The sequence below is a fragment of the Ascaphus truei genome, chromosome 1, assembly GCF_040206685.1.
Source record: "Ascaphus truei isolate aAscTru1 chromosome 1, aAscTru1.hap1, whole genome shotgun sequence".
Taxonomy (NCBI): Eukaryota; Metazoa; Chordata; class Amphibia; order Anura; family Ascaphidae; genus Ascaphus; species Ascaphus truei.
Window position 1 is genome coordinate 196,275,658 of NC_134483.1, and position 15,720 is coordinate 196,291,377.

A 15,720-nucleotide genomic window follows, 5' to 3' on the forward strand; every position below is an offset into this window, starting at 1 on the left:
CCCCGCCCCCCTCCCAGCAGTAATGGGAGTTCACAATGGTTAACAAAAGGGGGAAAATATATATATATATATATATATATATATATATATATATATATATTGTGACAAACGCCCCTCTTTTGTAGCGCTGACGTCTGTCTGGGTTCTTCCCGATACAGTCTTCAAGGGTTAATTATACAACAAACAGGATCATGCAAAGTATTATATTGCTTAACTCAGGCTTCTGCCTGCTTTATTTTCATCCAAGTAAGGGACTGCAACTTTAACATGTGTAGGCAAGAGGCACTCAGATATTTTCATTCAGCGGTTTACTCATATCAGTGTTATAGCATTTCACACAGTGTCACTTTTAAGAAATAAAAACCAAATCATATAAAGAAATCCTATCCCTTTCAGGGATCTAACTACACATCAGAATCAGCCCCTAACTGCTGCTGGCCAACTAACCTGGTTCCCCAGCTTAAACAATGCCCTCTTATTTAGGGTCACTAGATACAGCACAGTCTTTTAGCAACAGCAATAAACATTTGTTTTGTCTTATCTGTTCGTGGTGGGAACTCGGTCCCAAGTGTCCAGGCAAATCCTCTGGTACTGTGATACTTGGAGGGGCCGTCCACCCCGAAACTGGAAACAGGGGAGCAGCGATACCCCCAGCCTCCAGGCTCTAAGGAGAGAGACTGAAATGCAAAACCTCTCTGCTCTAAATACCTGTGCATGTGATTAGAAGAGCAGGTGAGGGAGAACTAGAGCCATTGTAATCTGTGGTCTGGATTTTCCATCCAGCTGCCTGAGTTAATGTGAAGCTGTGGAACGGATCATTTTTAACTATTCCTGCACTTTCTGACCTAAAATGGGACAGAAAGCTGCCTAACATCTTTGGACTATGTCACAATATATATATATGTGTGTATCTCGAAAGCTCGCACAAATAAAAGCATTTCGTTAGCCACAGAACGGTATCATCTATTTATTTTTTGATTATTGAAGCTCGGCTAACACGGTACTGATACCTCTACATGTGTATATATATATATATATATATATATATATATATATATATATATATATACACACACACATATTTATGGTGAGTACAGGGGATTGTTGCTTTACATTTGGAGAACAACTGTACAAAGGAATGATGTATTTATTAATTTGAAAACTGTTCATAAACAATGCATTCTCGTTCGATACAGTACTATTATGGACATTGAACGTTACAGCATGAAGGTGCATGAGTTATATGCAACACAAATATGTTGCAGCCCCTCTAGCGTTAAAGGGATCGTACATGCCATCTACTTCCCACAGTAAGGCAAGCACTTGTGCTCCCATTTCTGTCACAGCGCTCACGTCACTGGTGTGCTTTCTTGCAAGCACGGTGATTTTTATAAGCCCCCGATAGGTTATTGAAAAATATAAAAATGGATTTGCCCATAATTGGGACTCTGCGTTGTAAGTTGCCTTGATGCTGTTTTCAGTGAGAGTAATTTGTGTTTTCATATTTTCAATGTCAATGTTGGTTTGCTGATATCCACACAGCGGTCTGCGCTGCTTAACCTATTTCGGAGGTGAGAGGACCACCACAGTCTCTTCTCCAGTACCGCCCTTGTCCAGGTAACATTCACCTCATATTGTAGCGACTTGATTTCTGAAATTGCCTCGCCCAGGGGGTAATTGCCACTAATGGTTACTTATCTCCATAATTTCTTAGTTGCTCAGAGACAGGAAGTTGCTCAGCGGACATCTTGAAAGAGAACACGTGCCCGCCCTGCAACAATTGTTTCTGGAACTGTGGAGTCTCCCACCTCGAGGTTCAGACTTCCCACCCCCCCCCCCCTTCAAAATAAAGGAGAAGAAAGGGAACCAAAACACTGCAGGTTTTAGTGGAAGCGTTTCTTTTACAAAGTTTGGAAGGGCATCTGATATTACACCCTTTAGAGCACAAATATGCTACAATGCACTGTACTGGTTAAAATGTTCCTTGGCAGCAGTCCCCCGAACAGCTGTCAACATAACTCTGATTCAAGATGAAAGGAGCAAAGTTGCCGCTGCAAAAAAGGCTGCGCTTTGAGGGATAGCACAAAAATAACAGACGCAGCATCCAAATGATATTGTGTGGTGAAAGTCATATGACCCAATGAATCCAGTTACATCAGCTCTGGCTTTTGAGAGAAACCAACTGCCATTCCTCACATTCGGCTCATTGCTATGCAGTCGTTGTTTTTTTTAATAAACACATTGGCCTTTTATAGACCTGGTTATGCAGGCTCACATTTCTATGTATAGGTTCATATCGACGACAGCTGTGCAAAAGCAATGTGTGCATTCATTTCCACATCAATTTACTGGCAATATATTTCAGGGTACAGGTAAGTGTTTGATGCAAGCTGTGGCAAATCAGCACAACAAGTGTAATATGCCTAGGCCAATCCAAAGACCATGCTAATGTCATAAGAGCCAGAGGCGTGACATGGGACTTAACCAGAGCGCCACAACAGCCACAGACTATGGCAGACAAATTACATAAACATTACTAATAATCACAGAGCAAAGATCTGGCTCATACGTTTGGAAAAACATTGATCACCATGACAACTGTTTACCGTTTTTGTACAGAGGTACTTTCTGATCTCCGTGGACCCCTTCTCTCTCTAAACATCAGCACGGGGATCTGCCGGCAAAGATTATCAATAAAAAGCCGCAATGTCATCTCCTAGTAATGTCACTGCTTTATATTAAAGGGACAGTCCCTCCTAAGACCAAAGTGAACTAGTGGCAGTGACATTATTTCAGGGGTTACATCTAAGTGGTGTTTTTTTGTTTTGTTTACCCTTTAGTGTCTCATTTTATATATGCTGAAACAGCGGTTCAGGCTGTTTTCGGTCAAAAAGCCCCATTGAAGTGTATGAGGATCACCCTGCACAGCCACGTTCGTGTACATAGAATTACCCCCTTAGTATTTTTAAATCATCAGCAAGTGCCCAAACAGACAGAGCCTACATGTCCTCCTCCCCTTATCTTTATTGGCTCTTTAGTAAACACAGTAAAGATAAAGAAAACGCTTGATTGACAAATAGTTCCCCCTCCTCTAAGAAATATAATTTTAAATAACGAGGGGAATAAATAAAAGCAGCGACATCTTTGCAATAGACCAGTTAGATCTGTTTAAGGAAGTCAATTAGACTGTTAAATTATTTGCAAAAGTTTGCTTTCTGGCTGGCTAGGTAGGATTGCACCTCTAAGGCCCGGGCCATAGAGGTGTGGGGAGAGCGGAGGCGCGCTAACGCTGAGGCTCGCCTGTTTCAGTCAGCGCGATTGCACGGACTTGCAGGCGAGCCAGCGTGCGCGAAGGGAGCCAGGGGGAGGTGGTTGGAGGCGGGGCAGTGACGTCGCTGGGCCAATCGCCTGTGACGCACTGACGTCAATGTCACGGCGCCGACGTCACAACGCCGTGACGTTGACGCTGCTGTGCTATGATTGGAGGTTTTCAGCCGACAGCGCGCTGAAAAACAGCTCGGCGCTCGTCTGAAACCTCCAACTCTTCAGCACGCCTGCGGACGCTCGTGTGAGCCCCCTCTCAAGGCATCCTCATTGAGGATGCAGGGGCTCAGCGCGGAGCGTCCGCACGCCTCAGCACGGCTGGTCCATCTATGGACGCAGCCTAAGAGGCAAATGAAGGCTGATATTTAAGGGGCTTATTCAATAAGGTATTATAGTTCTGAATGTGCACTATCGCACTGTAAGCCCCTATGGAACGGAGGTGTCTGTGGAGATCAGAGTACCAATATTCAGTGTAAAGACCAAATAACACAGGAGCATGAATTGTTGCTTTCAGCTTATTTCTTGCAATCTCTCATACAAGCTTAATTGTATAATTGTTATTGTATAATTGTTATTGTATAATTGTTCTTTTAAAAAAAAAAAAAAAGTATTTGAAGCAGGGGGGCTCTAGAGGTGAACTGCGTTGATTTCAGCTCTGAGGACCCCCTGCTTCCCGAGATACATCTGTCAGTAGCAGCTCCTGCTGAGCACAGAAAATGTCTGTTTAAAGGTCCTGCGTCTCCCGGGGGCCAATAGGAAGCCGCAACATCCTCCCCTCAGGCTTCCTATTGGCCCGCGTGCTGTGGGACCTTTAAACAGAAGTGTGATACAGGCATCACCTTCAGATGTAAGTATCTTGCGAATCAGGGGGTCCACGGAGCTAAAATGAACACGGCTCAGCTCCGGACAACACAAACACTGTGCAGAGAACGGCACTAGATTTATCATAGACAAAAAGCCTACTAAATCGGAGTTTGGAAATTCTGGGACTTCACAATACTCTGGGATAAAGAAAAACACATTAATACCAATACGCCATAATGTCAGCTGTTGAAGTTTGATGGAATTTGATGATGAGGATGATTTTTTGTTAGCTAGTAATGTCAACGCCCAGTACATTACATAGTTACATAGTAGATGTGGCTGAAAAGACATACGTCCATCAAGTTCAACCTATGCTAAATGTAGATAATTAGGATAATTAACCTATATTTGTATTTACAGTATATTGATCCAGAGGAAGGCAAACAAACAAAAAAAAAAACCCAGTGAAATATCATCCAATGATATCTTATAAGGGAAAAATTAATTCCTTCCTGACTCCAAATAATCAGATTTCTCCCTGGATCAACATCCTTCCCATGTATACTTATTTGGTATATCCCTGTATACCTTTCCTTTATAAAAAGATGTCCACCCTTTTTTGAAGATATCTATTGTATCTGCCATCACAGTCTCCATGGGTAATGAATTCCACATTTAACTGCCCTTACTGTAAAGAACCCTTTCCCTTGTTGCTGGTGAATTCTCCTTTCCTCCAACCGTAAGGTATGACCCTGTGCCACGTGTACTACACTTGGGATGAATAGGTTTATCTATCAATATTAGAAACTACTAGCCCCTTTCTAAAAAAAATACTGTGTAAAAAGTATTTGTTGTGCCCTCTAGCATACAAGCACACTTGTACTATTTTCCTTATGTTTGTATGAACTGCCTGGTCCATCAAAGTGTAGCTATACTGTACATAACTTATTCCGCCCACTCCCCCCCCTCTTCATCTTTTGAGTGTAGCAATTGAGATTAAAGAGCACAGCAATATAATTCTATAGTCCCCTAGCAGCATGAAGACTTGAGATGCAAAACTGGGACACTTTAAAATGGATAGTTTCTATAAAAATATTATTATCATTATTAGTATGAACAATTATAATGTAAAAGCGCACATGCTTTGTATGTAATATAGCGACTGACATGCATTTCTCTTGCCCTAAAGAACTGGTTAATATGTGTCTTTTTGGTGAGTGTCTCTACTTTAAAGACGGTGTATTGTTTCAATGTGTTTATCATTTTTTCTACGTTTTGTCACGCAACGCATTGCACAACCTGCCATTGAGGATATAGACATATAAAATATTCGTGTTCCTAGAAAAGCTGGTAGGCTTTTGATTATAGGTTAAAGAGGCAGTCCACACGGAACCTGGATTTATTTTTATTTTTTTAATTGTTTTAATATGTGCAGCCTTTGATTACCATTATTGAAAATTAATTACCTAAGCTGCCGATTGATTAGTTTTCCACGTGATCAATCAGCAAAGATCCTGCATCCCAGGGGTCACTAAATGGCCGCCTTTAAGTTTCAAATCAATCCTTCAGTCAGTGTAACTCAGCAGCTACAATGTATTCTTATATTACTAAGGTAACATTATCTATTGTTACAGTTTGCAGCACAAACTGCTGGGAACATTGGCAACATATTATCACAAACAGGAAAGTGTTACAAAGATCTTGCACTGCTGGGGAGGTGGCTAAAACCTGCTATAGAAATCAGAGGATGCTTAGTATATTAAAACTCATAAAAATGGCATTAAGAGTTGAATTTAAAAACAAATGTAGTATTATCTATTACAACAGAACCGATTTATTTTTAAAAAAACCACATGTAGGATATTGCATGGATTGCTCCTTTAAAAGGCAAAATATTCTGTGCATAAAATTACTATTTATACAATATAAACATCAATTATGAGTAGTTTTTCACATTCGCTAGATGGTGAATTAGACATTGTAACTATTGCTCATTAATTGTTTCACTTCATAATTATGTGCGGAGTGTAACACCTGCCTCTTCACTGCTGACATTGTGTTAAAAATGAATACTTATCAAAACAACAATGATAAAATGAATAAAGGTGAAACTCAACAGCAGAATGCTCTTTATGTGTGGAGCTGGGTGTAAAGGAAGGCAATTCTTGCACCAGAAATGTCCAAGTTATCACATGCTATTCAGGCTCTGATAATAAATGAGGGGAGATATTACCGCTTTTAAATACAGAAATGCATACTGTACATGTGATTCCGCTGACTTGTAACCATAACTTCTGTGATTGTGTGTACAGGGAATCCACGGATGCTAAATAATGAAAGGCTAAAAAATAAATACAATTACAAATAGAAAAGCCCATGGTGGAAAACACAGCGTGAGCAAATTCCTAAATGGAGAACAATTCAGGGGCAGTTTTGCTGCCAAATGTTCCCAAGTTTAACAGGAACATCAGCATTCCCATCTTTTATGGCTATTGTGGAGCCCCTGTCCTGGTTATGAACCAATTATATTTATCCCCTTTTGCTAGAACTCCTGTTCTAAGATAGCCGACATTGGGGGTTATTCATCAATCTCTGTTACTGGTTCCCCCTTTCAGTGCCCCAGGACGTAGTCACTGTGTCACTGAGGGGACCGCTGACGTAGGGACATATCATGCATGGAGGGTGTGTTTTTCCCGTGTTTGATCGCGTCCAGCATTTCCATGGAGAGCGGGACGCTATCTAACTAGTGAGGAAACAGAGGATCCCTCCTCTCCCGTTTCCATCCAAAATGGCCGTCGAGGTCACAGGACCATAGTTGAAAGCGGTCACGTGACCGCACTGTGCCGGAGGGGGCCGTGGCACTCAAGCCCCACGATCTCCTCTGGTACTCATAGGGTTAACGCACCCAAATGGGTGCGTGATATTCAAGTCAATGCGAGTTGCACCTACTCGGGTACGTTAACCGGAAACTTGATAAATCTGGGGGTATGATTTAGCCACGAGACAGCAGGACACAAAGATAAAGAGCACAGCAACTATAATTATATAGTATATGTTCTATTATCATCAAGTACCTTGGTAAATAAAAATACGTGCTAAGTGTATTTCATCCAAAAGTCCCAGGTGGTGATCAAACAAACACATTGGATCATTAACAAAAATTACCATATCTGTTATAACAAGATTAGTCACAAACCAATGTTTATTTTATATCATATGTTTCTCCTGAAAGCAACACATTTCACCGAGATGTTAATTTACATGTTTGAAGTCTTTCTATTTTAATTGACAGCAGAGACAAAGAAAAATAAGGTACGCGGTTTGAAGAAAGAGACTGAACATTGTTGTTGTTGCTACTAATAATAACTATATTTTCACTGAGCTTTTAGAATATAGGATCATGGAAAACATTAAGACGTATTAGAAACACAGAAAAGATCATTAAAAAACATACCTGCTCCAGGAATGATGGCCAGTTTGGTTTCAACCAGACCCATTTTTGCTGAAGATGCTGCATGGGACAATAATAAATACAAAGAAACTTAGTAGGATGCTCAAAAAAAGAACTACAGTACATGGAATTAACATTTGGAATGACCTGGTTCAGGTAAGATTGGAAAATAATACTGAAAAACGAGCAGCCAAGATTGCGGTTCATTACAAGTGTCCCCTGCTAATAAACATCAGACAATGCCTGGAATGTTTGCACACAATGATGTAACAACAGTGTCTCCAATAATGCCATATTTAAAGCAAATACATGACCCTCCAGTGCTAGTAGTAAGTGACAATAAGAATTTAAACATGAGTGGCCTGGCGGCAAGGGAGGCATTTTCCCCCTGGGCCGGTTAGGATGCCCAGATGGGGGCCGGCAGCAGGGAGGAGGTACACAGCGGATATTCCAGCCCCTCCCATACAGGACGGTGCTGTGTAACTGTCAGGCTGCTGCACATTCCTATCCCCAGAGGGCTCTCTGCACAATGTCTCCCTGCGCCTCTGTGATCTGGGTAAGGCAAGACATAGGCCTCGGGCATGCTGCCTCGGGCCACGCTGAGCCGCGCTCCTGCTCTGCCTCGCCTGCTCAAACTGGAGCTTTTTTGTGTCCTGGCAGGCGAGGCAGTGAGCGCGCTTTGGGGACGTGGCGGAGGCGGGGCGAAGGCGGTACGTGGGGCTAGTCCCTCGCTCCCATTGGATGTGAGTGGTCACGTGACCGCTCCTCCGCTCCCCTGAGTGGCACATTTTAAACTTGCCTGTCTCCTCAGAATTTCTCAGCCTCCTCACGCATGCGAAAGCAGCTGCTAAAGCGGCGCAAATCACAGATGAAGGGGATAAGTTCATATGCTCAGCGCGGCTCAGCGGGGTCTGTGGGACTATGTCCCAGGCCTTACACTAGATGTATGTGTGTGTCTACCTGTGATTCTGGGGTATGGGGGGTTACTTTACAGCAGGGGTGTGCAAACCCTGCGCTGCGCTCCCCCTCCCTGCTCTCCCCCTGGGTCACGCCCCCCCATACCTTTAATGCGGCGTGAAATTACGTCGCGGGGTCGTGACGTCGTGTCCCGCTACGTCATTTGACGTCACGTTGCCATGACGGCGGGCGTTAAATGATGTCATGTCACATGACCCGCGGCATCATTTGACGCCCGTCGCCCCATGGAGACGCGTAGACCGAAGCCTGGTGAGTGAGTTTACAGAGGCCTCATGTTGAAGAGGGTTGGACCTCTGTAACCACCCCGTCCCCTCACAAAACTCTCGCGCCCACAGTTTGCGCACCCCTGCTTTACTGTATGTATGGAATGTGGGGGGTCAGAGGGGATAATTTGGTGTATCGTATGTATGGGTTGTGCAGGCATAATTTGGTATATATAAATATATATATATATATATATATATATACATATACAGTGGTGTGAAAAAGAAAGTACACCCTCTTTGAATTCTATGGTTTTACATATCAGGACATAATAACAATCATCTGTTCCTTAGCAGGTCTTAAATTAGGTAAATACAACCTCAAATAAATTATGACACAGTGTAATATGTCATGTGTTGTTGTTCATCTAACAAAAATAAAGCCAAAATGGAGAAGCTATGTGTGAAAAACTAAGTATACCTTATGATTCAATACCTTGTAGAACCACCTTTAGCAGCAATACAGTAACTTGAAGTAATTGTTTTCTGTATGACTTTATCAGACTCTCACATCGTTGTGGAGGAATATTGGCCCACTCTTCTTTACAACATTGCTTCAGTTCATTGAGGTTTGTGGGCATTTGTTTATGCACAGCTCTCTTAAGGTCCAGCCACAGCATTTCAATCGGGTTGAGGTCTGGACTTTGACTGGGCCATTGCATCACCTTGATTCTTTTCTTTTTCAGCCATTCTGTTGTAGATTTGCTGGTGTGCTTGGGATTATTGTCTGTTGCATGATCCAATTTCGGCCAAGCTATAACGGTTGGACAGATGGCCTCACATTTTGACTCTAGAATACTTTGGTATACCGAGGAGTTCATGGTCAACTTAATGACTGCAAGGTTCCCAGGTCCTGTAGCCACAAAACAAGCCCAAAATCATCACCCCTCCGCCACCGTGCTTGACAGTTAGTATGAGGTGTTTGTGCTGATATGCTGTGTTTGATTTTCGCGAAACGTGGCGCTGTGCATTATGGCCAAACATCTCCACTTTGGTCTCGTCTGTCCAAAGGACATTGTTCCAGAAGTCTTGTGGTTTGTTCCGATGCAACTTTGCAAACCTAAGCCGTGCTGCCATGTTCTTTTTAGAGAGAAGAGGCTTTCTCCTGGCAACCCTTCCAAACAAACCATACTTGTTCAGTATTTTTCTAATTGTACTGTCATGAACTTTAACCTTTAACATGCTAACTGAGGCCAGTAGAGTCTGAGATGTAACTATTGGGTATTTTGCAATTTCTCTGAGCATTGCACGGTCTGACCTTGGGGTGAATTTGCTAGGACGTCCACTCCTAGGAAGATTGGCAACTGTCTTGAATGTTTTCCACTTTTGAATAATCTTTCTCACTGTAGAATGATGGACTTTAAATTGTTTGGAAATGGCCTTATAACCCTTCCCAGATTGATGGGCAGCAACAATTGCTTCTCTAAGATCATTGCTGATGTCTTTCCTCCTTGTCATTGTGTTAACACACACCTGAAAGCTCCAGACCAGCAAACTGCTAAAACTTTGGATTTTATAGAGGTGGTCACACTTGCTGATGATCAATTAATCAAGGGCATTTGATTAGCAGCACCTGTCTGCTACTTAGCATCCCAATTCCTGTGGAAGCAGTAAGGGTGTACTTAGGTTTTCACACATAGCTTCTCCATTTTGGCTTTATTTTTGTAAAATAAATCATGACACAGTTTAATATGTCATGTGTTGTTCATCTGAGGTTGTATTTACCTAATTCTACTTTCTTTTTCACACAACTGTATATATAGATATATATATATATATTGCACATTTGGTGACTACTAAATAACCTATTTCTGGTTTTATCTGTCATATTTATAGGGGCTGATCTGAAGGAAATGGCCAAAATGCACCCAAGTGAAGTTGGACCATTTGTATCCAAGGCAAGAGCTCTGATGAATGAATTTGGTAAGTTAAGTAAAACCAGGGTAATATGTGTTGTTGTTCATCTGAGGTTGTATTTACCTAATTTTTAGACCTGCTAAGGAACAGATGATTGTTATTATGTCCCGATATGTAAAACCATAGAATTCAAAGAGGGTGTACTTTCTTTTTCACACCACTGTATATGTGTGTGTGTGTGTGTGTGTGTGTATATATATATATATACACAGACACAGACGCACACAACACACTGACATAGAGCAGCACACAAAGCATAAATACACACAGCCACTCCTCCCTCTGATATCATGGAGAGTATGGGCAGGCAGAGTCCTGCTGCCCTCTGCCTCACTACCAGCCACAGCCTCTGCCCTCTGCTCTCTGCTCCTCCCCCCCCCCACATCCTCACTGACTGGCGCTGGACAAACACACCTGCCTTTCAGCGCTGCAGCCAGTCACAGTGCCCAATCTGACTTTAATGTTGCGGTAGTGACGCAGGATCGGGTGTGCTGTGACCGGCTGCATAGGTCACTGTTGCAACACAGGTGCCTGGGGGGATTTCTGCCCTCCCCTATCAGATTGTGCCCCGCCCCTAATAGCACCCATAAAGTTAAAGCAGCAGTCTGCTCTACTAACAATAACAAATCAATATCCCTCTTCCTGTTACCCTTCTAATAGCCTTGTGCTGCTGTTTTTAGCAATCTCGCCCTTTTTGAATTCTGTAGATGAATTCCGGTGATATCAGTTGCTGAAAATGTGCCTCCTTGGGAAATGTAAACGGCTGCTTCCACACACTCATTAAGACCACAAAGATTGCCATAGGAAAAAATGATGTCCAGGTAAATAAAAACAAGATGAAAAAAATGATTGAATGAATAAAGGTTTTGAAAAAGTTTTAAAAAGTTAGAAATAGACCAGCACAGCATGAACTATCAGGTTATGTCATAACTTGTTTTTTGGGGGGTTGCTGCTTTAAAAAAATGTTGAATGGGATTTCATATACTCTCTGCAATTTCATAGAGTTGTTAAAGGGTGAAGAGTGTTCATTAAAAAGACTATTTAGGGGCTTATTCTATATCCGCTAAAGCAGCCGATTGGGCCGTATTCAGCCAAAATGTTGAATGGGAAGTGTTAGTAAAAGCACCAATTGGGCGCTTCAGTGGATAGAGAATAAGCCCCTCAGTCCCATTGTTTGGTGCTTTTCTACACTCTCTTTGAACAATACCCCTTCCCATCCCAGGTCTCTGCGTGTCCCTCCCATGGTGTGACTTTACCAAGAAACAATTGTTGAGGACTTAATGGGTTAAACAGTGATGCCGGATCCTGTGCCTGCAGTACATCAAAAGGCGGGGTCTGTGGGGATTTCCAGCTTAACTGTTGTGTTGAAATCATCATCCACATCCTTATACAGACCCACCAAGTCCCGTATTAGTCATTGCCAATAAAGCCAGCGATATGAGTAAATCATTGAATAATGTAGTCAAGCATAAAAAAAACACATTCAAGAGAAACCCGGCTTTCTTGGGTTAGGTGCGTCTCCCAAACAATTTCACAGATCGCTGCATGCTTTTTTTTTTTTGGTTGCATAATTTTCAATAAGGGGAAATCAAACAGTATTTTAAAATAAATAAGAACAGCAGTTTTGTGGCAAGTGGGAGGCGAAGTATTCTGATGACTGGACACTCCATAGCTGCTTTGGTGCTCCCCCCGTGTCAGAAGCTATGAGCATTACAAATTACTGGCAAATGTACAGACTTCAATATACCTACACTATCTGACAAATGGGTTTGCCACTTCAGACAGCTGGGTTGACCACAGTTCCTCTTTTTGGGCGCTGTTGTTAATTCAATTTTATGTTAATCATACGGCGTAATACAAGCACAAATAACGCTGCGTACAGACTACTCCCTCATTGCATAATGGGAAGGTGCTGCCTATGGATGAAGCGGATAATCGTCATGCTTACGGAAGAAGCCCCTAAGTAAGGATTGAGCTATAATTCCTTGTTTAATGCACCCCCTTCCTTCGGCTATGTACACACAGGTTTGGGACATTTCCGTGAGGCATTGAAACACACTATTTCAGTTTCCCCCGGAACTTGTACGGTGGAGCGTTCTTTTTCACTCTTTCAACCCATGCGTCTGGTTTGGAACCTACGTGTACGTCCAGCTTCGAAATGCAGTGTCATCAACCAAGATCACGCTGCTGTACTTAAATAACCCAGACTTGGCTCAACATGTGCTGCCAAACAGCAGTCTGAAGCTTTAAGGAAAAAATTGTGTTTCAAAAGAAGTTTAAACTCTGTGACACTTTGAATAGACTAGAACAACGATAAAAGATCTCAAGGGTTTTGACTGGAGCCGTTTTATAGAATCGTTTACACGTTACCTTTAGCAATATGTATATTGGTGACCCTTGTGATGTACTTCATTTGAATAACTAGCACGAATGATAAAAAATTGCTTTATATCAGTGTCTATGCATTGAAATTCAAAGTGGTTTTTTTTCTGCTGTTAGCTACCATGTACGTGGCTGTAATGAAAGCCATATACACATTATAAAGATACCCGTTGGGGGAACATTTTGAGTTTTCCCTTAAATGTAAAAAAGAGAGTTTAAAGTTTCCTACCAATCTCAAAACACTGTTCTCTGATGGAGGATGTCTATACAGGTTTTTAATATTATCCCTATGAAGTCATACCTTATATTATGTCAAAGACCACAATTTGTGACATGAATCGTATTTCATTGCAAAAAGTAAACTTTTTATTTATGTTACATTCTTTTAACCTTTTCTGTATTTTGTTTTCTTATTATTTTACATAATGCATTTACCACGCTTTTTTTCAGCTTATTAAAAAGCCATGTTCACAGTTGTTTGGTCGAAACTATGTTAAACTTTGCAAGATTTAGAAAATACAAAAAAAAATAAAAAAAAAAAAAGATTGTGTCAGTGTTGTGCTGGTGATGCAAAAACAATACATATTGTGTTATTCCCATTTGGATATTAGGTCACGTAACAACATCAGTCTAATCATTATGCATATACAGGATTTGTTTCCAAGATTTTTAGTGCAGTTTGTCAAACTTTTTTTTATTTATATATATATATATATATATATATATACAGTGTTCGACAATTATATACAGTTACACGCCCGGAGCATGTGGATTTAACCCCCGGGCGAGTAAATATTGGCCCAAGCAGCACACGTGTATTTTTTAAATTTCCCGCGCTCGTGCTGCTGTTTTTCCCGCGCTCGTGCTGGAGAAAAAAAAAAAAAGTCGGAGGCGGGTTCATGTTGTTGGGGGAGATTACCCCGCCTCTGGCTCTCTGAGCAGTGCCTTCGCTCCTCCCCCGCCTCTCGGCAACTTTCCCTCCTCAGCTCTTCCACTCCTCCCCCTTCCGGCAGCCAGCCCCTTCCACGCCTGTCTGCCTCAGGCCCCTGCAGGGCCATCTGGGGGGGGTGCGCGCGCACGCGCTGGAGGGGGGGGGCGGCACGTGGAGTTCCGGTCACGTTTCCCATCAGGGAGGTTGGTGTGGCCGTGCGGCTGTTCCCTGCTCACCACCGATCCCACCGTCGCAACTAATGCCCGACCTCCCCCTGACACCCCTCCTGGCTGCAGCCTGGGCGCACGCGCGGCTTGCCACGTTTCCCATCGGGGAGGTTGGCGGCCGTGCGTCTGTCCGGCTGGCCCCCCCGATCCTCCCGCTGGCCCCCCGACCCCTCCGCTGGCCCCCGATCCTCCTGCTGCCCCCCGATCCTCCCGCTGGCCCCCCCGATCCTCCCGCTGCCCCCCCCGATCCTCCCGCTGGCCCCCAGATCGACCCGCTGCCCCCCCCGATCCTCCCGCTGGCCCCCAGATCGACCCGCTGGCCCCCCGATCCTCCCGCTGGCACCTCAACCCCCCCGCTGGCCCCCCGATCCTCCCGCTGTCCCCTTGATCCTCCCGCTGGCCCCTCAATCCTCCCACTGGCACCTTGACCCCCCCGCTGGCCCCCCAATCCTCCCACTGGCCCCCCGATCCTCCCGCTGGCCCCTCGATCCTCCCGCTGGTCTCCCCATCCTCCCGCTGGCCCCCCATTCCCCCGCTGCCCCCCCATCCCCCCGCTGGCCCCCCGATCCTCCCGCAACTCCTGCCCGATCCCCTGGCATGTGGAGCAGCATGTGGAGGACAAGCAAGCCCTGGAGGAACAGGTAGGACCCCTCCCTTCCAATGAATACCAACCCAGTCACCCACCCAGTGAGTGTGTGTCTGTGATTGTTTGTGTGTGTGTGTCTGTGTGTGTGTCTGTGAGTGTGGGTGTGTGAGTGTGGGTGTGTGAGTTTGGGTGTGTGAGTTTGGGTGTGTGTGTCTGTGTGTGTCTGTGAGTGTGGGTGGGTGGGTGTGTCTGTGAGTGTGGGTGGGTGTGTGTGTTTGTGTGTATGAGTGGGTGGGTGTCTGTGAGTGTCTGAGTGACTGTGAGTGTGTGTTTGTCTGTGTGTATTTGTCTGTGAGTGTTTGTGTGTGAGTGTCTGTGAGTGTGTGTGTGTGTGTGTGTGTGTGTGTGTGTGTGTGTGTGTGTGTGTGTGTGTGTGTGTGTGTGTGTGTGTGTGTGTGTGTGTGTGTGTGTGTGTGTGTGTGTGTGTGTGTCTGACTGTGTGTGTCTGAGTGTGTGTGTGTCTGAGTGTGTGTGTGTGTCTGAGTTTGGGTGTGTGAGTTTGGGTGTGTGGATGTGTGTGTGTGTGTGGATGTGTGTGTCCGTGAGTGTGGGTGGGTGTCTGTGTTTGTGTGTATGAGTGGGGGGGTGTCTGTGAGTGTGTGTTTGTCTGTGAGTGTTTGTGTGTGGGTGTCTGTGTGTGTGTGTGTCTGTGTGTGTGTCTGTGTGTGTGAGTGTCTGTGTGTGTGAGTGTCTGTGTGTGTGAGTGTCGTCTGTGTGTGTGTGTGTTTGAGTCTGTGAGTGTTTGTGTCTGTCTGTGAGTGTGTGTCTGTGAGTGTGTGTGAGAGAGTCCGTTAGTG

At 43.9% G+C, this 15,720-nt stretch overlaps 1 protein-coding gene across 1 annotated transcript in view; it reads right to left on the bottom strand.

Moving 5' to 3' along the window:
• Positions 1–15,720, bottom strand: part of AUH (AU RNA binding methylglutaconyl-CoA hydratase) — a 246,273-nt gene that overhangs the window by 84,618 nt on the left and 145,935 nt on the right. Inside the window, exon 6 of the mRNA XM_075600025.1 lies at positions 7,583–7,639. Coding sequence (XP_075456140.1) covers positions 7,583–7,639 — 57 coding nt within the window. The remainder of the gene's footprint in view (positions 1–7,582; positions 7,640–15,720) is intronic.